The 25,789-nt window shown below is 39.2% G+C and overlaps 1 protein-coding gene across 2 annotated transcripts in view; it reads left to right on the forward strand.

Moving 5' to 3' along the window:
- The window catches only part of LOC149165351 (uncharacterized), a 325,800-nt gene that overhangs the window by 125,357 nt on the left and 174,654 nt on the right, over window positions 1–25,789 (forward strand). For both annotated transcript variants that reach the window (XM_089431120.1, XM_089431121.1), the window contains one exon: window positions 2,030–2,088. In XM_089431120.1, the coding sequence (XP_089287246.1) occupies window positions 2,030–2,088 (59 nt within the window). The remainder of the gene's footprint in view (window positions 1–2,029; window positions 2,089–25,789) is intronic.

Genomic DNA, 25,789 nt, shown 5'->3' on the forward strand with positions numbered 1-25,789 from the left:
AAGTAATATAGAAATAGTTTGTCTTTAAAAATAGCTGCCAATGAATGGCCAGCAGATTGGGCCAGGGCAAGTGCCGTGGATCTGGTATTCATTATCCATAAAAAGCTTCAGTGAGCAAGGCATTATAGGACATTTTATTGGTTTCCAACAGAATATGAACAAATATAATAGAGAAAGAAGTCTGTCTAATAAATTGCATTTTGACTCTTGAGTTGTATTGCAGTTCGCCATTGGAGGGAGGGCATTCTGTCAGGCTTATTTTAAAAAGGTGACAAGTGCTTTGTAAGAAGCATCAATGGTTCAGTGGGATAAACTTTTGAAACTAAAATTAAAGAGTTTGGTTGAAGAACTTGAAATTTCAAATGATTAACCTATACACTTGCAAGAATTCAATGTTATTAAGTCTCAGAAATGACCTAAGGCACCATTGTCTGTAGTGACTAATATAATGAGTTTCTCACTATTGGTAGACATCTGTCCTTGAACATTGCACCGTAATCTGCTTGCACTACCAGGGACCCAGTATAAGTGGTTGCACAATTTTGAATTGACTAAGACATTGTCTTGATTACATGGAGTCCACTCTTAGGACACACAATGAACTCTGCAATCATTCCCAAGAAGGGTAATAAAATTTGCCAGAGTGCTCAAACACTAGTACTGAAGGAGCGGGTTGTACAGATTCTAAGAACAGAACAAGGAAAATCTGGACACAGATGATCTACAGTGTATATGTTGACTCCTAAGCTCTTCAAACTAAAAAATGTTAATTTGTTTTGTGCTGAACAGGTGATGTGTCCATTTTAGATTTGTATACTGCAATTATCCCCAGGAAAGTTGTGGAGTTTCTGAGAACAGATCAAAGAAAATCTGGACTGAGCATGACCTAAAGCATATATAATAACTCCTAAGCTCTTCAATCTGAAAATGTTAATTCTTTCTGCACTGTACTGATGATCAGTGCGGCTTAGACTTGTATACTGCAATTCGAAGAAACATACACAATAGTTTGAAACTTAAATATTTGAAAGCCACTGGATACTTTTATGAGTTCAAAACTAGATGCCAATTCTTGTATTGTTTCCACAAAGGGAAAAAATTCTTACAATATGCTCTAGGGTGTCATGCTAGCAACTTGTATGGATGCTCTCTAATACAATGGGAAATTTGGCCTCGATGAAAATTTCTAAAATTTGATTAATCAATTGGAAATTGTGTGAAGATTGAAAGTGACACATCAAGCCCTGAGTTGGCAGATAGCTGTGGATTGCAAATGGGCTTCATAAATTGTATTTGGGTTTGACTATTGCACTTTTTGTACACAGCAGTAAGTAAATTTATTAATGTCCAATTGATGACCACAAAAGTAGGTCAATGGGACTGAAGAAGAGTACAGTCAGTATTGAGTATGACTACAATGTGGGAGTACATATTCTTTGCTGGCTTAAGAGAGGGTGAACTGTGGGTTTCACAGTCTACTGGGTTAAGAGCGGGTGAATTGTGAGTTTGACAGTCTGCTGGTTTAAGAGAGGCTGAACTTTGCTGCAATATTTCCTTTTGAATTGTTCCAACATATGTGAATTCTGTGCCATGAACTTTCTTTTGCAGTGATGTGTCATTACTTGAATTTTGAATACTATGTGATTGTATATTTAGAAACATAAATTATAGTGTGGAATAGAAAAGGAAATGTGCTGAGGTGCTATCTCTAGTTATTACTATCCTTGTATTTTTTATACAGATTGAAGACATTGATGTTGTGCAGATTCTACAATTATCGTGACTTTTGTTTGTACTGATGCAATACAATTTTTCACACCATGCATTTGAATACTTAAAAATATCAAACATGGAGAAAATTGCAAAATGTAATAAGTTATTTCTGATAATATGTTTCACTAGTCTTCTTCAGATGACTTTGGTTCTAGTTAAAAGAGATTCTGAAATGGAATCTTTATATTGATATTTTTGTGTAAAAGTTTGTTTCTTATCTTTTATCTTCTATTACTGAAATGGTTTTTTTTTACAGGGATGCCTTATGTGCAGAGATTGGTTAAAGGGCCCATGTGGTTGCATTTTCTCATTGGTGTAAGTACTCTAATGCCATATTATTCATTTTCCTATGGTTTTTGTGATTATGCTAGGTTGCATGCAAACTGTATTTGGTAATTCATGTGATCATACAAGTCAAGTAAGTGGTTTGATTTCCTTTCTCAATTTTGTGCCAAGGAAGAGATCAGTATGGATACCTATGAGGCTTTGAGCGGTCTGCATTCCATTCTTTAGAGTTGGGGAAAAACTTAAAAAGCAAAAGAGGGATTTCATTGCTTTCAGCTCTCTCTTTTGTAGATGCCATGCTATTGGAAGAAGTGGTTTGCAAGGATTATTTAGGAAAAGTTTAATTTTCCTACCAAGATAGATAAGATAAGACAATTTTATTAAGTCTACAAATGACCATGGAACAGATCAATCGAATTAGAGAGTACAATCAGTGGTCACAACACTGGGACTGTCTAGAACACTTCTGGATGTTGAACATGTTAAAGTAAAAGAGATACCAACGACACTAAAAAAGGAAAAGAGCATGAGCTAGGCAAAGCGAAAGTGGAAAACCCTATGAAGCTCAAGGCCTTAGCTCAACATTAGCATCAGAAGTGGAAATAAAAGTATATATTGAGGAGGGAGAAGAGGCATCCTAGATCTTATCAATCACTGTGGGGGGATCAATGCAAACCCTGATGATGTCTAGAGCATGCATGTGGTTGAAGGGGCCTCATTGTAAAATGCTGTTGAGAACTGAAAGAGGAGATTGAATGGAACCAAAATGCCAACCCAAAAACCTGCAGTAGAAAGAGAAAAAACATCGGCACTCGCTAGTAGTAAGTGTATTAGGGCTGTACCAAAAGTGCACTAGAGAGAGAAGGATACCCAAGCATTGTTGTGCTACACATGAAATGTGCAAATGCACATAAAAGTGAAAATATGCCAACCACAAGAGAATGCCAAAGATGTAGTGCTAGTAGATTGAAACACTTGTCTTCGAGAGCCTTATCTCAATGATCGAAAAGATGATTTACAAAGGAGGTTTTGTTGGAAACTAGGAAATTACTGGGTGGGTGAAGCAGTAATTGTATTTTTAACAATGGCCAATTTTAATTATTTTTAACAATCTTTTAATCTCTTCTTTAACAATGAGTAGAGTTATGTAGATATTCAGCAACTAATCATCAAAACTAAAGCAAGCACACATTCAAAACATGTAGAGACCAGATATAAGTGGAAACTCATAAAGGGAGAAAACCACGAATTTCGTTTTGTGATGTAAAGCCAAGCACCCACTCCCTCTTTTACATCAATTTTTGTAGGCTCCTACCTGCATGAGGTTTCAACCTCTCTTTTCTTTTGCAAGCTACAACTTGCGGGAAACACCCACTCCCACTTCTTACAGGCTCCAACTTGTTTTTTTTTCAGGCTACTACTAGAAAGGAGACACCAATCCCCTGACAAGATTTTAAACTTATTTTGTTGATTTACCTGGTCTTTGAATTCAAGTTATTCGTTTTCTTTGGCTCTGTTCTGTACTATGTTTTTGCCCCTTGATCTTCTCTGCTACTCTATCTCACTTTTGCTCCACTTCTCTATATTTTTCTCTCTTTTCTGGCAACTTTCAGATCTGGTCCCTCCACCATTCAATTAGCTAGCAGTTCTAAATTCTAAACATCATCTTTATAGATAACTTTCTGTCTGTTTGTATTTTGATGCAAGGATGTGAAGTGATTCTGTTTGTTTTTCCAGCTTCACATGGTCCATTCGTTTCAAATTTTCTTCCAAATTTTGAACATCAAAAAAAACAAATGGACCTCGAAATATTCAAAAATAGATGACATTTAATCTGTACATCAGTAACCTTCCAAGCATTAAAACATGAGGCTTCATATTGACAACTCAGCTCCAAAATCCCCTCAACATAACCCTCTTCTACAAATAAAAGTAATATCTCCAAGTTTTCAACATGCATGTACATGAGCATTCCAAAGCTTGACATGTAGCCTCTCAAATCCCTTCAAAAGAGTGAGACTTCCTTCAAGTGTGACAACAACTCCTCCAAGTCCTTATATGTGTGAAATTTTCAACTCTATTGCAGCAACTGGAAATTATTCTTCTAACTAATTATTATTATTAAGTGCAGTTTATTTGCTACAACAAACAATGAATAAAATCACAACTGCAATTTTCACCATAAAAATGTTGTGGAAAATAAAATGTTGGAACTAAGAAATATAGAGCACACACAATAAAATTGACACCATTATTTTTGGACAAATGTCCCTAGAAAAACCCATTGTGGGAACCAGTGCAGCAGATGAGGGGTTTATTATTATTATTATGCAACAATAAATATCTGAGTACAATCTGGATGCCCAAAGCTGGCAATCCTCAGCAAATAATATGGCCAAAATTATTAGAGGGGATTTTCTCTCTCCATGAGCAATCCCGACACAACCTGCTTCAGAAAAACTGGCCGTCAAGGACCCTTATGCAGGTCCCTGCACAGTGCTTGCACAAACCCAAACACACACATCATGAATCTGCCTTTGATCAAGTCATTCTGCTTGTTGGTGCTACTAGAAGTGATCCTTCGGCCCTCTGGAAAATTTTCCCAGCCTCTGGTCACTGAATCGATCCCCTACTCAACAAAATTGAACTGCCACACTGAAGCTTCCTTGTTAATTTTAGGTATGTTCTATGCTGAGAGCAATTTACTTCAATTTTTCATATTAGCTCAATGACAATACTCAAATTAGCAATCACATCAGCATGATAGTAAAGTGCAGATAGAACATAAACATAAACATCAGAAGACAAACCAAGACAAGAGGACACAAGATGTGGCACCAGCCAGGGACAAACGCCAATGTGGGGAAACCCTTGATCAATTCTTCTTATATTCTTCGATAGTTCAGCAGAGAGAGATAGTACAAATACATTTGAAGTCAACACTTTGACTTGCCAAAATAAAAGATCAGACACCAGAGATCTTCACCATGAAGAAGACAGAATGAGGTTGTAGATATGATGACAAGGACTATAGTTCTGAACTCACGTGAAGGCATACTTATCAGTCCTCATTCTTCAACTGATTCTCCAAGGTGATTCCATCACCATGCTGCACCTTGCTAGCTGACTAATCCTCAACGCAGTAATACTAACCCATGATAATAGCTATGTCCATCTCATATTACAGCAGCATCATACATCCCTCCAATAGTAATTAAGATGGCCTTAGATCTTAGCAGAATTATCTCACAAGACAACTCCTAGATTAAGTTGAAGATCTGGGCATATATAGGTCCTCATACACTCATACGAAATGCTTGACTGTGGTGTTATGGCCTGCGGCCTAACACACAGTCTTCAGGCAGCATATTCATTATGGCTTGTCCCTTCAATAACACCTCAACAGGTCTGATACTATGCTCCTCTAACTCGGTCCTCTTGCAAGAAGAAACCAACCTTATACTGTCACAAAAGAGATGCCCAAACCATGCCACTTTCACGCTGACAACCTGCTGTGTTTAGGGCACTTTAGGTCTCGGTTAGGCCTCCTCTATACAGCGTATAGGGGCCTCTTTGAACAACGATTAGGTCCACCCTTAACTGTGGATTTAGGGCCTCCTCATTACTGTGTATAGGGCTTATGTTTCACTGCTGATCAACCCTCCTTTGCTGCAGATAAGGCTTCTTCATAATTGTGGATTAGGGCATCACTAAACAACAGATTAAACTCCTTGTTTGGATTGCGGTTTAGGGCACAATTTGATAGCTGCTAGAGACCTCCATTTTCGGTGGCTAGAACCTTCTCCTTTCATTGTGGCTAGGGCAGATAGATGCCTCTTGAGACTGCGGATTAGGCTAAGGATTAGATTGCGGATTAGGGACCTTTTAAGCAGCGTATTGAATCTCTCTTTGACTGCTAGAGCTCCACTAGGACTACGGTCAAATCTCTTCATTATCTGCGGCTAGGGTAAGACTAGTATCCTCCAATTAGGATTGTGGCTAGCTGTGTGTAGAACACTGCGGCTAGGGCTCTTTTGGAGCTTCCTTTGGCAGCATATAGAGACTTCCTTAAAGCTTCTCCTTGCTGCGTAGAAGAGCCTCCTTTAGGACAACGTAGGAGCCTCTCTTCACTGTGATAATACTCCTCCATGACTGCGTCTATAGGGCCTACGTCTAGACGTCTCATGACTGTAATTTAGGGCAACATATAGGTATCCTTAACCAACGTCTAGGGCTAGGGCATCTCCTCTAGGGCAGCGTATTCTCCTTTAGAACTCTCCTACCACCAAAACCAAACAAGTGGAGAGAGATCACAAGAGATGAGTGACCAAATGACTTGAAGGCCACCTCTATTTATGGTGCAACGTTGAGGATGAGTGGGGGTAATTTGGTTGTTGGCCGACCTTGACAAATTGTCAAGTAACACAAATAAATTCATATCTCCATGAATACACGTCGGAATCAGATGATCTTTAGATCAATCCTACACCTCGATGAGAGGAATACAAGAAAAATATCAGCTTCCATAAATAAGAAGACCCACATGGAGTTTGGCCCTAGTTGCCAATTTTAACACTCTCTCTCAACTAGGGAGAACTCCATCTGTTAATCCATCTGCCAATCCGTACTATCTCTGCCATCAATGCAATGTCATGCATTGCTCTGCTCTGCTAGATTATGAAGAAGAAGAAGTGATCGAGAATGTATCATACCATTCTCTACTGACCCGAAGTCACTCCCAAATAAAGAGAGTGTCTCATACCACTCTTACTGATCCGAAATCAGTTCCAAATAAAGAGAGCATCTCATACCACTCTTACTGATCCGAAATCAGTTCCAAATAAAGAGAGTGTTTCATACCACTCTTATTGATCCGGAATCAGTTCCAAATAAAGAGAGTGTCTCATACCACTCTTACTGACTTGAAGTCAGTTCCAATTGATCCCAGATCAATATCATCCTAGCATAGGGAGTACGGTACTACATTATGCATCCATCAATAGTACTATGGTCCCTATTCTCATTTCCATGCTCATTGGCCAGATGAGAGGTACTTCCCGTGAGTCCCAGACTGCATGGGTAGGATGTCTCAGCAGGAGAAGGATGAACCACTCATCCTACCTACATGTTGCCATGGGGTATCCCAGAGGAAGGCTAAACCACTCACCCTGTACACAACAAATCACTAGGGGAAGACTAAACCACTCACCCTATGACTGTGTCTCAGCAAGAGAAGGATGAACCACTCATCCTGCCTACGTAGAAAACCACTAGGAGAACGCTGAACCACTCACCCAATGGTTGCTTACCGCTCCAAGAAGTACCCCCAAGTCCCCGGAGCTCCCCGAGCTCAATGTCCATATCATATAGGACCCTCAAGAGAGGGTCTATCCATAACTCCAAGTCGTTTTCGGAAAGTCACGAATTTGACCTTTCCCAGGGGTTTTGTCAGAGTATCGGCGACCTGCACATCAGTCCCAACGTGTTGGAGGCTTCTTGCTCCTCATTGTAACATATCCCAAATAAAGCGGTACCTGATGTCTATATGCTTGGAACGATCATAGAACACGAGATTCCTCAACAATCAAATTCCACCCTAGAAGATCACAATGGTATCCAACACGTGTCCAAACAGCTCATAGAAGAGCTTCCACAACCAGACAGCTTCACAAGAGGCCATACTCATAGCTATGTATCTGGTCTCATTGGTGCTCAAAGCAACCGACTTCTGCTTCCTGCTCATCCAGGATATAGAAGCAGAACCCAAAGAGAACCAACATTTGGTTCTCTCTCCACGAGCAACCCCGACACAACGTGCTTTAGAAAAACTAGCCCTCAAGAACCCTTGTGCAGGTCCCTGCACAGTGCTTGCGCAGACCCAAACACACACATCATGAATCTGCCTTTGATCAAGTCATTCTGCCTGTTGCTGCTACTAGAAGTGATCCTCTGGTCCTCTGGAAAATTTTCCCAGCCTCCGGTCATTGAATCGATCCCCTGCTCAACAAAATTTAACTGCCACACTGAAGCTTCCTAGTTAATTTTAGGTATGTTCTATGCTGAGAACAATTTACTTCAATTTTTCATTTAGCTCAATGACAATATTTAGATTAACAATCACATCAGCATGATAGTAAAGTGTAGATAGAACATAAACATAAACATTAGAAGACAAGCCAAGACAAGAGGACACAAGATGTGGCACCAGCCAGGGACAAACGCCAATGTGGGGGAACCCTTGATCAATTCTTCTTATATTCTTCGATAGTTCAACAGAGAGAGATAGTACAAATACATTTGAAGTCAACACTTTGACTTGCCAAAATAAGAGATCAGACATCAAAGATCTTCACCATGAAGAAGACAGAATGAGGTTGTAGATATGATGACAAGGACTGTAGTTCTGAACTCAGGTGAAGGCATACTTATCAGTCCTCATTCTTCAACTGATTCTCCAAGGTGATTCCATCACCATGCTGCACCTTGCTAGTCGACTAATCCTCAATGCAGTAATACTAACTCATGATAATAGCTCTGTCCATCTCATATTACAGCAGCATCATACAACCCTCCAATAGTCATTAAGATGACCTTAGATCTCAGCAGAATTATCTCACAAGACAACTCCTAGATTAAGCTGAAGATTTGGGCATATATAGGTCCTCATGCACTCATATGAAATGCTTGATTGTGGTGTTATGGCCTGTGGCCTAAGACACAATCTTCAGGTAACATATTCATTATGGCTTGTCCCTTCAATAACACCTTAACAGGTCTGATACTATCCTCCTCTAACTCGGTCCTCTTACAAGAAGAAACCAGCCTTATACTATCACAAAAGAGGTGGCCAAACCATGCCACTCTCACGTCGACAACCTGCTGTGTTTAGGGCACTTTAGGTCTCGGTTAGGCCTCCTTTATACAACATATATGGGCCTCTTTGAACAACGATTAGGTCCACCTTTAACTGCGGATTTAGGGCCTCCTCATTACTGTGTATAGGGCTTATGTTTCACTGCTAATCAATCCTCCTTTGCTACGGATAAGGCGTCTTCATAACTGCGGTTTAGGGCATCACTAAACAACAGATTAAACTCCTTGTTTGGACTGCGGTTTAAGGCACAATTTGACAGCTGTTAGAGACCTCCATTTTCAGTGGCTGGAACCTTCTCCTTTCACTGCGGCTAGGGCAGATAGATGCCTCTTGAGACTGCTGAGGATTAGACTATGGATTAGGGACCTTTTAAGCAGTGTATTGAGGCTCTCTTTGACTGTTAGAGCTCCCCTAGGACTGCGGCCAAATCTCTTCGTTATTTGCGGCTAGGGTAAGACTAGTATCCTCCCATTAGGACTGTGGCTAGCTGTGTGTAGAATATTGCGGCTAGGGCTCTTTTTGAGCTTCCTTTGGCAGCATATAAAGACTTCCTTAAAGCTTCTCCTTGCTGTGTAGAAGAGCCTCCCTTAGGAAAATGTAGGAGCCTCTCTTCACTGTGATAATACTTCTCCATGACTGCATGTATAGGGTCTGCGTCTAGATGTCTCATGATTGTAATTTAGGGCAACGTATAGGTCTCCTTAGACAGCGTCTAGGGCTAGGGCATCTCCTCTAGGGCAGCGTATTCTCCTTTAGATCTCTCCTACCACCAAAACCCAAACAAGTGGAGAGAGATCACAAGAGATGAGTGACCAAATGACTTGAAGGCCACCTCTATTTATGGTGCAATGTTGAGGATGAGTGGGGGTAATTTGGTTGTTGGCCGACCTTGACAAATTGTCAAGTAACACAAATAAATTCATATCTCCATGAATACATGTCGGAATCGGATGATCTTTAGATCAGTCCTACACCTCTCGATGAGAGGAATCCAAGAAAAATATCAGCTACCATAAATAAGAAGACCCACATGGAGTTTGGCCCTGGTTTCCAATTTTAACATGCCTGCACAATCCTTGCGCAACCTCTAGTGGAATAACTCAGCGTCTTTGCCGCTGCCTCCCTGCTCAGCTGGTGTTGCTGGATAACTCAATTTGCCTAGGAACTTGACCTTATTGTTGTGTCTTTTCCATCCCCATCAAGGTGCTCTTATAATCTCTTGTTGGTGAACCAACGACCATGATTAGATTCCCATCAACAACTAAGATCATCTCTAACTTGATCCATGTGAGTTTCTAGAGAAATCTCACCTTTATCAAATAATTGCCATTAATTAATCACTTTTCTTAAGTTAGACTTAGGAAATATTTAATTATTGATCGATTAACTTAATTGAGCCATCTCTAGGTGTTTTCTCTTAAAACTTTTTCTGGATTCTGGAGATTTTGTGTTCCTTAGCCTCTCTGACCAAAGTCGAGACTAGAACACCTGTCTAGTGCTACAAAAACTAACAATATGAAGGTGAATGTAAGGTTTTCAAATTGGGCCCAACGCTTAACCTCTAACGACCCTCAAAGGACAATCTCTCCAAACAAAAGCCCACATTTCATAACAATATTTAAGGTATGGATTGGCTCATTAAAATTATTGAATTGATATCAATATTTAATCTTCTTCGACAGGTCGACCCATTAACTACCATTTCAAAAATGGCGCAGATGTATATAGATGACACATTTGTTATGCTGTTCATATTACTGGGTGTGTTCCACTGGGCCAAACTCCTAATATATGCACCTTCTTTTCATGTATTTATGCGCTGGGCATTCTCTATATAGCTCCTTAGACTACTTGTACATAACAAAGATGGTACCTTGCTCATCCTAGGGATGCTCATTGTTGTCGCACAGATTGTCACGACAACGCTCAGACTGGGGGCTGTCACTCTGATCCCCGATCTCTCCGTTTAAGCCTGTCTCCCACGGCTAAGGGGGGTAGACCCTATAGGAAAATGGATGACCAACTGTGAATCAGTTGGTTTGGGAGACACGAAAGGAAACCGGCACTAAAAAGATTTTATTGAATTAATAGACCAGTGCCTTGTGGATTTAATGTTTAAACGATTAATTATCAGATGCTGCAGAAATATAAACCATGTAGAGCAATCATTTATCATCAAATAACTCAATTAATTTTTTATCAAATGCGAGAAAATGCTTAAATGATACTCCAGCAGTTAAAATTTCGAAAGATAAAGTGCTTTAAACAATCACGTAAAATATTAACCAGAGATCACATTCATGCAGTTAATCTTCAGATGAACATTAAATCATATTAAACATTAATTCCCACATCAAAATTTTAGCCTCAGCATAAAAGATGAAACCTAAAAATTCCCGAGCCAAGACTGAAATTGGCAAAAATTTTCCCAAAATATTTTTATATTTTTCAAAGAAAATTAAAGACTAAATCAAAAAATCTATATAAAACTAAACTAAAAGAAATTTAATTTAATTTAATTTTTATTTATTTATTTATTTATTTTTATTTTTTTTTCTTTTAAATAAAAATCAAAACAAATAAAATGAAAATGAAAATCCAAATTTAATTTCTTTTTATTTATTTATTTTTTTAACTTTTTCTAGATTTTTATTTATTTAAATGAAAAACAAAATAACTGAGAACCTAAATCTAAATTTAAAATAATGATTAAATCTAAAACTATAAAATAATCAAAATTATGATCTATATAAAAAAGACTCTTTTTAAATTTTTTTTATTTTTTATAATTTTTATGAATTTTAATTTTTGAACCCAAAATGAAACAAAGCCCCCTAAAAAAGAAAAATAAAATCTAAATTAATCTAATCTAAGGTCTAATAAAAATAAAAGGAACTTTTTAAATCTTTTTATGAATGACTTTAAAATTTAAATGAAACAAAAATTAGAATCTAATCAAAATATAACTAAAAGAAAAGTTACATTTAAGCTAACATAAATCAAATAAACCTAAACTTAAAATAGATTTTTTTTAATTTTTTTTTTAATTTTTAATTTTTAATTTTTATTATTTATTATTATTATTTATCTAAACCTAAACAAAATTAAATAAACCTGAAATTAAAACTAAAGATTAAAATCTCAATATCAAAAATCAAAATCCTGAATTTTTAAAATATGATAAAGCTAACATTTAAATGATCTAAGCCTAAAACTAAGCTTCAGATCTAAGACTAATCGATAATCTATGAAACTAAAACAAAACTGCCCAAAACTAAAACGAAAAATAAAAAAAAATCAAAACGTCTAACCCACGCATATATCAGAGAAAACACTTACGCAAATCAATTTTTGTTTTGGCTGTAGCGTGTGCAGATTGAAGGCCGACGGCGGAAGGAAGAGACTGCTGGGAAATGGTAGCAAAGAAAGGCGTGGGTTTGCAGGTATGCGTGAGCAAGGGAATGGCAACGAAAGGCAGTTTGACGGCAGCCAAAAGAAATGGGAAATGCGCAGCGAGGAGCACGCAAGGGTTATGGCAGCTCCACGAGTTTGCAGCAGATAATAGACGGAGAGGAGGATATACGTGGAATGAGGGCCAAGGAATGCGCACTGGCAGATGAGCCGATAAGGAGAGAGCCACGTTTTTACAGCTGGTTTGGTTTGCAGCTGGAAAACAAGGACAACGCAGGGAGCAAAGGGAGCTGGACGTGCGGTGAGGAGAGATGCAGATCCAAGGATTTCTGGATTTGAAGAAATTAACACTTCTGATGGTGGAAAAAAACGTAAACGCAGTAGCTGGACAGGGAAACGCGATAATGGCAGCGTGAAGGGGGTTTCAAAGGCTGCGTGGAGATGAGGACACTGAAGTGAAAACGTGGAGAAACCGTTTTGATAAGGAGGGACTGCAAACAGCGATGGAGGAAGGGCAGATCTGGGGAACAAAAAGCTGTAGCAGAAAAATGGAAAACGCCAGTTGAAGATAGCAGATTTACTTGCTGTCGTATTGTATGGAGGAGTTTGCAGCCAGTTCATAAAAAAAATCTTCGAGAACTTTCTTCCTGCAAATAAAACCCTCCAGATCTGAAAACAACTGAGATTGAAACCCCTGGACAGCGAAACAACTTTGATAAACCCTCAGAAATCTTCAGAAACCCTGCAACCTGGAATGAAAAATCACCCAAAAATGATATGTGCATAAAACAAAATTGAAAACCCTAAACCCAGCAAAAAAATTTACAGTATTTACAAACTGAAAGCTCTTAAGCAGCCAGATTTATCAATAATCACAGTAATATTATCAGAATTTAATTTTAATGTAAAACGCTTCAGAAAACCCTGCATGCATTCATAAAAAATATTTCGAATGATAAGCCCGAGATCAAGAACTGGCTGGGCTCTTTCAGAAAACACAACCCGGGAGTTGGCTGGTTCAGCCGAGAACTTCCCCTAACGCCCGGTAATCTGAAAAAAAAGGATTTCCTGCACAGCTTAAAATCAACCATCAACATAGAAGGAGAAAACAATAGTGAAACCCCGATCAAATGGAGATACCTGCCACTATATTTCAGAATCTAAACTATCATTCAAACCCCAAAGATCAGACAAGATACCTGTGCCTAGATCAATCTTCATTAAGCTATCATTAATGGCTGAAAATTATGCAGAAAAAATAGAACAATCTTACAACATTTTCAGAAGAGTAACACCAGCAAGATTTTTAACCCCAAAGTCTTCTTTATTGCACAAAAAATGACTACAAGAGAGCTTTCTTTAGCACCAGACTCTCAGATCAAATCTTGATCTCAAATGACCCCTAACACCCTATTTAAAGGAAAAAAATCCCAACAGCTAGTTCGAGTGATCCACGTCAAAATGATCTCGACCATCGATGAGGATCAAGACATCTCTTAATCTCATCCGTCGAATTTTTTAATGCATTAAAAATTGAAATTCTACATTTATTTACTCAAAAATATTATTATTTTTAGGTTTTTACTTTATTTTATTATTTTATTATTTTTATTTATTTTTTTAATTTATTTTATAAATTATATTATTTTTTATTTTTTAAAATTTTTATTTTTCAGTTATTTTTTAATTTTTAATTTATTTTTAAATGGATCCTCGAACTTAGCCTTTGGAAAAATCACCTAGGACCCAGGACTTAGGACTTATGAGGGGATTAAAACATTTTCTAACCCTCAAGACACTTTACATGATGACTTTTACAACTTTACATCTCAAAGGGGAGAACCCATTTGACATAGACCCTCATAAACCACCCAGTTCTGCGACACAACTATAATCTAGTAGATTAACACACTAGGATTCTCCTAAGATTCTAATGACAAAATCCATTCCGGCTTTGGGGTTAGGCTGAAGGAAAACTCTGTCGATCATGGATCGGTGAGACGAAAAACCTTCCGGAACGTAGATTATCACTAGAAAGTTAGGTCCACCTAGGCAATTTACATACATGACTCATATCTGCTAAGATTATTTACAATTTACACATGCAGACTGGGTTACAACATAATATGATGAAGTCGACGATGACTGTCGAATGGCACGGACATGTCAATCAAGTGCTATCCCTTTTTGCGAAGAAAAGGGGGTGTACTGCTATGGGTAATTGACACGTAGTGGTCAACACTCATCTAGATTAGTCATCTTAAACATAGGCATGCAGGTAACTCTATTTCCTTCCTGCAAAATGTATATCAGAGTTGAAATCTTCAAGCGAATCATCATTCAACATCCCTCTCAATAAGTCCACTAAATTATTAACAAATTTCTCTGTGCACCTTATCCAAGTTGTCAAAAATGTAAATTGCATTTGTAGTCCTGAAATAGGATGGAAAACAACAAAACTTTCGTCAAGTTCACTATTACCAACACTAATATTATACAAGTGTTAATTTTCCATGAAACTCTGCAACTACTTAATGAATAATGTTAAAATCTGAAAGTTCTATGCAAAAATTTAAAAATTATTTGCAGAAACTTGAAAGTTCTATGCAGAAAATTGAATGTACTTTGTAGAAAATTGAATGGAACTGAATGTACTTTGCAGAAAGTTGAATGTACTTTGTAGAAAACTAAATGTACTTTGTAGAAAGTTGAATGCACTTTGTAGAAAACTTAATGTACTTTGCAGAAAATTGAATATACTTTGCAGAAAGTTTAATGTACTTTGCAGAAAATTGAATGTACTTTGCAGAAAGTTGAATGTACTTTGCAGAAAACTGAATGTATTTTGCTGTTACAATTACTTAGAATGTAGATTCCTTCTTCACAACTTTTCAGAACAACAATTGTAGATAGAACATAAACTTAAGGATCATATGAAGACAACCAAACACAAATATGAGACATTGAGAGTTAGGTCCAATGAGCAGGGAAAAACCCATTAGGGGAAAACCCAAATGATTCTTCTTCTATTAGATTTCTTCAATTGTTCAGCAGAGTATAGAGAGAGAGAGAGAATGAGAATAAATAAAGTCCCCAATGTTTGATCAACTTGCAAATGAAACGCTCTTGCTCTTTGCTAGAAAATATCCTCCTTCTCTTGATTAGAGCTTGTCCTACACACTTGCTTCAACTCTTCCCTTGCTCTTACTCTTCACTTGTTCCCACACTTCGATTGCACACACTCAACTCTAGCTCTCCTTCTTCACAAGGAATATGTTACTCTTAACTCTCACTTGCTCTTGCTTAAATGATGAGAAATGAGACTTACAAAATGAATTCATTCCTTAAGCCAATAATAAGAGAATTGAATTCCATGAGGGAGGAGTTTCTTGAGGAGAAGTGTAACTCATCCCAAGAATAAAGAGAGATGCACTTGTCTTAAGGAGTTACAATTCGAATTAGGGAGAGAGAGAGTATTTGGTGAGAGTTACAAATCAAATTGAATGAGAGAGTTACAAGTGCATTTAATGAGGAGGAGTTACACTTTTGTCATACATTGAATTAGTGAGGGAGAGTTACATTCTCTTAAGTGTGGAGTTACTATTTTATTCCAAGAGAGAGGTTCAATTTGCCAAGTAAGAGATTCTCAATTTAATTTACTTATTTCATGAGAGAATTCGTTTTTATTAATCCATTAAAGGTGAATGACTTTAGACTATTTTATAAATAATAGTATCATAATAATAATAATACTAGTAAGGATAAAAATATTAATTCTTGACTTGTATAATCATGATTGATTTGATTTTAAAGTGGATTCCATATGTCAAGATCATCCTTGATCATTTAGACATGACTTTCTATTTTTGGAAAGTCATATTAGAATTGTTAGAAATGAAATTTTATTATAGGTGGTTCAAACGAAACTGAAAGATATGATTTCTTCTAGGAGAAATTCATCCCTGAGCTGTCAAATTTTAACACTCCCTCTCAGCTAGGGAGGAATTTCTTTCTGCATCAAAGATCTCTGCTTCCTCTGATCTCTTTCATTCATCTTAGTTCAACTCTGCTCGGTAACATCTGTAACAATGAAGTCGCAATTTAAAGAAGAATCATCCACTTGACACAAATTTGTAAAGGAAAGAACCATCACATGTCACATAAACAAGGACTATACTCAACCAATTTTCATCTCAAAAAAATAGGTGATAAAACACAGACATCACATAGAAAAGACTCAAACAAGTCACACAGACAAGAATCAAACACAACCAAGTGTCAAGTGGTGGAACACCTGCATCCTAGACAAGTCACACAGACAAGTCTCACTACACCTATTGGCCAGATAGGTGGCTCTTCCCACGTCCCAGACTGTGGGTCAAATGCATACTGAGGCCTACTCTTGTGGCACACACTACACAAGAGGTCCCTCATCCTTAGGAGCTTTCCGACATCATTCCCTAATCCTGTGAGCTCTGACAGGGGGGAAAGGCAGCTCAGTGTTCTCGATCAGCTGTGACCACCTCCCGGAAGGGTCACGTCCATAAGTCCAAGCTGCTCTCTAAAAACCAAGAACTTCCCTTTCGGTAAAGGCTTGGTAAGAATGTCAGCTATCTGATCATCAATGGAGATGTGATGGAGCCTCACTGCTCCTCTCTGCACCATATCCCGGATATAGTGATACTTGATCTCAATATGCTTGGACTTGTCATGAAACACAAGATTTTCTGCAAGACAAATCCCGCTCTTATTGTCACAATATATAACTGTTGTGTCTAGAACTTGCTCAAATAGTTCCCCAAAAAGCTTTCTCAACCAAACTGCCTCACAGCTAGCCATGCTAGCAGCAATGTACTCAACTTTAGCTGTACTTAGTGCAACAAACTTCTTTTTTCTACTCATCCAAGAGATCATGACAGATCCCAAGCTAAAGAAGCACCTAAAAGTGCTCTTTCTATCAATAGAGTTACCTACCCAATCAACATCAGTATATCCATGAAGTCTTACATTTTTAGCAGTATATTTCAATCCTAGATTTATAGTTCCATGCAAGTATTTGAGTACATGTTTTGCAGCAATCCAATGGGCATGAAAGGGATCAATCATATGCTAACTTAAAGTGTTTACAACAAAGCATATATCAGGCCTAGTGTTTACCAAAAACATCAAAGCACCAATGAGTTGTCTATACTCTATGGGATTTGTTAGACAAGGTCCTGCAACTTTGCTACATAATTTTTTAAAGTTCATTTCCATAGGAGTATGCATGGACATACATTCTACCATAGCAAATCTTTCAAGAAACTTAACAACATATTTTACTTGAGAAAGATAAATTTCACCAGGTCTTTTGCCAGACCTCTCTCGTCTTAGAAAGTAATGCATCAAACCAAGGTCTTTCATTTCAAATTCAGAAGCTAACTCCCTCTTACACTGGAGGATAAGAGGTTCTCCTTCCGTCAAGAATAAATCATCAACATACAATACCAAAATCAAAGGTATACCTTGGACTGTATTGAAGTAGAGGTTTGGGTTTACATTGCTTCTTGTGAAACCAAGCTTTATCAAGTAGCTATCAATGCGAGCATACCAAGCTCTTAGAGTTTGCTTCAACCCATATAAGGCTTTCTTCAGTCTGCATACATGAGTTTCTCTATCATGCTCTTCAAAGCCTTGTGGTTGTTCCACAAATACCTCTTCCTTGAGGAAGCCATGCAAGAAAGTAGTTTTCACGTCCATTTGGTGAAGAGTCCATCCCTGGCTAGCAGCTAAGGCAACAACAGATCGAATAGTAGTATATTGAGCTATAGGTGCAAAAATCTCATCATAATCTATTTTCTCTTTCCGAGAGAATCCTCTAACTACAAATCTAGCCTTATATTTTTCAATACTACCATCTGCACCATGTTTAATCTTAAACAACCATTTGGAAGTGACAATAGATTTACCTTGAGGTCTAGGAACCACTTCCCAGATATCATTTTGGATGATGGACTCGTATTCTTTAGTCATGGCATCTTTCCAGACTTGTTCTTTTGCAGCTTCTTCAAAGGTGCATGGTTTTGCCTGAATGATGTTTCTCATGGCAGCAACATACCCTTGAAACCGACTTGGCTTCTTACTTTCTCTGAACATTCCTCTTGGGGCAGCATGTTGTTCAGCATCTTGCAAGGTATCTCGCAGCCATAATGGTCTCTTTCTGGTAGGAGGATCATGTGGTGGAGGATCTAGAGGATCCATGGAACCCATTGGATTATCAACAAGCTCATTCTCAGGTTCCAGTTCAGACTCAGATGCAGGCTCTTTTTCATTAACAACTTGTCTTTCAGCAATGGCAGGAGGAGGAGAGTCTCTTGCTTTTCTAAGAGTTGCATCTTCATCAAATGTTACGTCTCTGCTAAACTCAATAGTTCTTTGACTAGGTACATAAATTCTATAAGCTTTTGAATTATCACAATAACTAACAAACGTACCTTTCTTACTTGAAGCTTCCAGTTTGTTCTTTTTTTCTTTCGGCACATGGAAGTACATAGGACAGCTAAAGATTCTCAAGTGACTCATCTCAGGCCTTTTACCAGTGAAAAATTCTTCAAGAGTCTTATTGTCTAAGGCTTGATGAGAAGTTTTATGTGCACATAAACAACAATATTTACAACTTCTCCCCATAGAAACTTCAATAGCTTTTGATCATGCAACATGACTCTAACTACTTCCATAATGGTTATATTTTTTCTCTCAGCCACACCATTTTGTTGTGGATTATATGACACAGTGGTTTCTTTCTTTATTTTAGTGTCTCTACAAAGATCATTAAACTCATTGGAGGTGAACTCTCCCCCATTATTAGATTGGAAAGCTTTGATCAACTTTCTTGTTTGATTCTCAATCATGTCAAATGCTTCTGTTTTTTTTCAAAAAGAATATCCATGTCTTGCGAGAAAAATCATTAACAAAAATCATGAAATACAAGTAGCCACCAAGAGAAGTAACATGCATAGGTCCACATAAATCAAAATGTATGAGCTGAAGTACCTGACTAGTTTTTGTTCTGCTTGAAGGGAATGGTCCCTTTATATGCTTTCCACTTGCACATCTTGGGCAAACTCTTTCATGATCCATTATGATCTCAAGCATTCCAGAAACCATCTTCCTTACATGAGGTAGGGCTTTGTAGTGTAGGTGAGAAAATTTTCTATGCCATGGCTCACACTGAAGATCGATATCATGGACCAATGCATGAATGGATTTACCATTGACTTTGTAAAGCCCTTCACATCTTGATCCAAGAGTGAAGGCTTCTCTCATACTTGAGTTCAAAGGCCAAGTTATAACTTTTCCATTAATAAAAATAACTTTCATTCCTTTATTTTCTAGAGCAGATATGGATACAAGAGTCTTTTCTATAATCAAGTTTGCTTTTGAATCTAGGAGCTCTTCTTCTTTCTTTACAGTCACGAGCAAAATGACCATGTTTTTGACAGTTAAAGCATCTAACTTTTGACATGTCTAGATTCGCTTTACTTGATTTGAAAGCATATTTCTTTTTATTACCTTTCTTTCTCTTGTCATAGGCTGAAAATGTAGTAGGTTCTCTTTCTTCATGATGTGAAATTCTCCCTCTGGAGATCATTCTGGCCTCCTCTTGGATACACTTTCCCATGAGCTCATCAAATGTGGGAATAGTGTTGATGTTGCTGATGGTGGTGATAAAAGTCTCCCAAATAGGAGAAAGACCTCCAAGCGCAATCAACACTATTTCTTTGTCGTATACAACTTCACCAACTGTTGACAGTTGTTTCCTGATTTTAGTCATTTTCAGGAAGTATACTTGAACTGTCTCTCCTATTTTCATCTTGATGTCCTTCAACTGATTCTTCAAGGCAATAATCTGGTTCAAGTTACTAATTGCAAACATGTCAATTAATTTGTCATACATTTCTTTAGCTTTCTTCAAACTAGAAACATAAGTAATGAGATGATCACTAAGAGAATCAAGGATAATTTTTCTAGCTTTGATTTCACCCTTTTTATATTTGGATTTGACAACAACACTTGCATTCTTTGGTGGATCAGCTATTGTGTCTTCAACATACTCCAGAACTTCGTGTTCTTCAAGAGTGATATCTACCCTTGCTTTCCATGGACCAAAGTTTGAAGCATCATTCAACTTCTCCTCTATCTTGAAGTAGGACGAAGCCATCTCAATCAGAAAACTTTGGCAGCAAGTGGGGTCTCCTCAGGTGATCTTTGATCTCCTTGGACTTATTTTCACCAAGGCTCTGATATGTTAAATTGGCAACTAGGGCCAAACTCCATGTGGGTCGGCTTATTTATGGCAGCTGATATTTTTATTGGATCCCTCTCGTCGAGAGGTGTAGGATTGATCCAAAGATCATCAGATTCCGATAAGTATTTATGGAGATATGAATTTATTTTGTTTATGTAATTATAGTCAAGCCGACCAGCTCCTATGTAGGCTCTAGAAGCCCAACCGACGTGTCTATTCATCATCCTTGTTTTGGTATAAATAGATGAGGATTTGATATCATTTACTCACACTCTTTAGGTGATCTCCTCTCCACGTCTGGGTTTTTGGTGAAGGAGAGAGAAACTAAGAGTATGCTGGGCTAAGTCGTTGATGCCCTAGCCGCAAGCGCAAAGCTGCAATAAGGGTTTGACTGCACGTCGTTTGGGTTTTAGGTGCAGCCACGATCCTGGATAAATGGAGCAGGAATGACCTCGTAGGTGCAGTTATGAACACATCTCGGAGGACGCAGTATTGACCAAAGTTCTGGGCTGAATTCACTCTCGGCATACCTATGAATTAAACATATATACGCAGATCTAGATATGATGATACGTTCACGTTATACGCAGTCATATATATATATATACGCAGATCCAGATATGATGATACGTTATATATATTGTTCACGTTATACGCAATCATATATATATACGCAGATCCAGATATGATGATACGTTGTTCATGTTATATATATTGTTCACGTTATACGCAGTCATGTATATACGCAGATCCAGATATGATGATACGCTGTTCATGTTATATATTGTTCACGTTATACGCATGGAACTAGATATATATATATACGCAGATCCAGATATGATGATACGCTGTTCATGTTATATATTGTTCACATTCATCGCAGTCATGATAACAGGCTTTGTGTATAGTGGATCTGGAAATGTAGTTATGCAGAGATACGTTGCTCGTGGAATCAACACAGTCATCATAACAGGCTCCGTGTACAGTGGATCTGGTAGCATAGTTTTTATACGCAGTTCATGCAGAGATACACTGCTCGTGGAGACATATATCCGCATCAATGCAGTCAGGCACTTATACGCTATCCTCAGGTGTAGCCACTGTCAATGCATGGAGCTGCAGTCACATGTTGTTCATTCCTGAGGTATAGCCGCAGTCAACACATGGAAGCCGCAATCACACAATCGGATCCGCATTGAGATGAGATGTGTATAAGAGTTCAAGCTGCCTCCTCGGATGGGTTAAGGAGAAGTAGAACCAAGGTTGGTTACCCTCTCAGCATACCTGTATGGAGAGAGCACCCTGAGCATCTCGACATATCTATCTCAGATAGATGACAAACTTAGGATACTCCTGTAGCAGAGTCTTGGTGATGATCATTGTGATATTACTTCACAGTGAGCAGTATGAATTAGATCTATATGTCTCAGCATATGAAGCAGTGTTACAGTCTATAAGGAGAAGAAGTTCTAATGTTCAGCATAATAAAGAAATAATATAGTCATGGGCATCATAATGATGCATGAAGATTATGGTCAACATGATGATGCATAATGCAGCATGAAGGTGTCACATGATAATGTGCAGCAAATGAACAAGAGGCAACACTACGAGAATCAGTTGAAGCAGAATGTCTTCAACTGATCTCATCATTATAGGAAATAATCTATGCTCAAATCTAGATAAGTCAAAGTGTTGACTTCTGTTGTAAATGCTCTCTCTCTCTCTCTCTCTCTGCTGATCTTTGAAGATAAAAGAAGATTTGATCAAAGGGTTTCCCCACACATTGTGGGGTTTGTCCCTGGCTCGTGCCATATCTTGTGTCCTCTTGTCTTGGCTTGTCTTTTGCGATTTTATATTTATGTTCTATTTGCAGTTTATTGTAATGTTGATGTGATTGCTAACTGTGAAAATTTAAATAAATTGCTCTAGCATAGAACATACCTAAACTTAACATGGTATCAGAGCTGAGGTGAAGACAATGCCCAAGCAAGAGTGAAAGAGCAATCACCGAAGACAGTTGGGACAAGACAGAAAGATCAATGGGTTCCTCATAATTCACCTAGGGTGAAGTCAAAGCAGAGAATGTTATCAGAATGGTGTAGCGGAAGATTCTGATGGTTCATCTTAAGATCACTTCATTGGGAAGTTCGGATCTAAGGGTAGAAGGAAAGGCAGATGCCTTGTTGAAATAAGTTCGGCCGTTATGCGAAGGAGTGTCCGAATGGCAGAGACACATCTCTTGATGAAGATAACAATCATTCCTGGGACATCTTCAATGATCAAAAGAATGACTGGTAATGCAGGTCATCAAGGAAATGGTCGACTCTTCCACGAAAGCAAGGAACCCCAAAATCTCTTTTATGTACCTGATCGAACCTGATGTCCATCTTGGAATGGAAGTCAAAGGTTGCAGGGTGGCACTTATCGATGGAAAGGTACGTGTTTGAAAATAGATCTTTTAAAGATGTTTTTGAGTTCAGGGTTGTATCAAGTTGCAGGAAGTCCACTGGGGACCATGTCCATTAACTCAGCACCGGAGGTCTGTGAGTCAGATGGTGACTAGGATGCCTGAATTCAAAAAGAAGCATGAAGGTACATGTCTGAAATGTACCGAAGGAAAATATTATAAGGAGACCATTCCCCTCATGCAGCTGGTTCACAGGTTTGGAACAACCCGAGGAGTTTGAGAATCATGATCAAGGTATCTCATGTATACAGGTGGAAGAAAGCCCTCTATGGCTTGAAGAAAAACACCTCGGGCATAGTATGAGAGGATTGATAGCTATCCAATGCAGCTGAGATTCACTAGGAGTGAAATCGATCCAAACCATTACTCGAAGGTTGTGGATGATGAACCTCTCGTACCGGCACCTATGTCTGACAAGTGCAGACCCTCTCATTTATAGGAGACAGAGGGAGTTGGATTCTGAATGCGAGAAGATAAGCTGCAAGCTTGTGATTGCCTCGAGGATCTTAACTTTCAGAAGTTATATGGTAATGATGTCGGACCAGATTTGGGAAATGCCTCTGAGTTTCATAAACTCATTCGCATTGATGTTCTTGGAGAACCTCCGTCCGGACATCTGTGTTGCAGTTAGCATGGTGAGCTCATATTTGGTTGAGCCTCACTAGATTGGTGCCAAGAATCTTCTAAGATATCTTCAGGGCACAATCTCTCATGAATTGAGATACACTGCCGGAAATATGAAACCACATGATTATTCGAATGATGAGTGGGCAGGCAGTATGGAGGATCACTAGAGCACTTCTCAGTGCTGTTTCTCTTTGGAATCTGCCTCGATATCCTGGATGAGCAGGAAGTAGAAGTCGGTGACTCTGAGCACCACCAAGGCAGAATACATTGCTGATAGTATGGCCTTCTGTGAGGCAGTCTGGTTGCTGAAGCTCTTCAGTGAGCTGTTTGTACACATGATGAATACCACTGTGAATCTTTGTGACAACCAGAGATGGGATTCGATTATTGAGGAATCCCGTATTTGACAATTGCTCCAGCCGATAGACATCAATTACTGCCTTATCTGGGATATGGTAAGTCGATGATCAAGGAGGCTCCATCACACTGAGATGATGTACAGGACAGAGCCCTGAGGAAAGATCAAATTTGTGATTTTGCCGAACGACTTGGAGTCGTTGAGAGACCTTTGTAAAAGGGTCCTGCATGCTGCATACATTGAGCTCTAGGAGCTTTGGGGGGCTTGCAGTTCTATTGGAGCAACGTACGACCACAGGGTGACTCACCCTCCCCTGGTGGTGCGTACTGAAACAAGATGATTCGCTCTCTTGTGGGACAAGATGATTCGCTCTCTTGTGTAGCAGGATGATTAGTTCTCCTGTGAGGCCTAGATTGATGTGTTCTCCATGGCGATTGTAGCAGGATTGATGTGTTCTCCTGTGAGGCCTGGATTGATGTGTTCTCCATGGCGATTGTAGCAGGATTGATGTGTTCTCCTGTGAGGCCTGGATTGATGTGTTCTCCATGGCGATTGTAGCAGGATTGATGTGTTCTCCTGTGAGGCCTGGATTGATGTGTTCTCCATGGCAGCCTGGATTGATGTGTTCTCCATGGCGATTGTAGCAGGATTGATGTGTTCTCCTGTGAGGCCTGGATTGATGTGTTCTCCATGGCAGCCTGGATTGATGTGTTCTCCATGGCGATTGTAGCAGGATTGATGTGTTCTCCTGTGAGGACAAGATTGATTAAGTTCTCCTGTCGAGGCTTCCTACCCATGCAGTGTGGGACTCATGGGAAGTACCTCTCATCTGATCAATGAGCAGGGAAATGAAGTTAGGGACCATAGTAATACCGATGGACGCATCGTTGTATCTACCGTACTCCCTACGCTAGGATGTCCTCCATTGATCTGGGATCAATGATACTGGTCTAGGACCAGTGGTAGGAGTTGTACATGCTATGACGCTGACTTCGGGTCGGCTGAGACTGGTCTGGGACCAGTGGTACATACTCTGAGACTGACTTCGTGTCAGTGCAGTACTGGTCTGGGACCAGTGAGAGTGGTACATACTATGACGCTGACTTCGGGTCGGTTGAGACTGGTCTGGGACCAGTAGTACACTCTCTGAGACTGCGATACTGGTCTGGGACCAGTGGTAGGAGTGGTACTTACAATGAAGCTGACTTCGGGTCAGTTGAGACTGGTCTGGGACCAGTGGTACGCACTCTGAGACTAACTTCGGGTTAGTGGAGAATGATATGACTCATTCTTGATCAATTCTTCTTCTTCATAGTTCAGCAGAGCTGAGCAGAGCAGAGCTAGCAGAGCCAGCAGAGCTGAGCAGAGCAGAGCTAGCAGAGCCAGCAGAGCTGAGCAGAGCAGAGCTAGCAGAGCCAGCAGAGCTGAGCAGAGCAGAGCTAGCAGAGCCAGCAGAGCTGAGCAGAGCAAAGCTAACAGAGCCAGCAGAGCTGAGCAGAGCAGAGCTAGCAGAGCCAGCAGAGCTGAGCAGAGCAGAGCGAGCAGAGCAGAGCTACCAGAGCCAGCAGAGCTGAGCAGAGCATAGCTACCAGAGCCAGCAGAGCAGAGCTACCAGAGCTAGTAGAGCTGAGCAGAGCAGAACTAGCAGAGCCAGCAGAGCTGAGCAGAGCAGAGCTACTAGAGTCAGCAGAGCTGAGCAGAGCA

The sequence above is a fragment of the Pinus tabuliformis genome, chromosome 5_1 (genome assembly GCF_031772625.1).
Source record: "Pinus tabuliformis cultivar Carrire ecotype Pingquan chromosome 5_1, CPIR1, whole genome shotgun sequence".
In the NCBI taxonomy this organism is placed as follows: Eukaryota; Viridiplantae; Streptophyta; class Pinopsida; order Pinales; family Pinaceae; genus Pinus; species Pinus tabuliformis.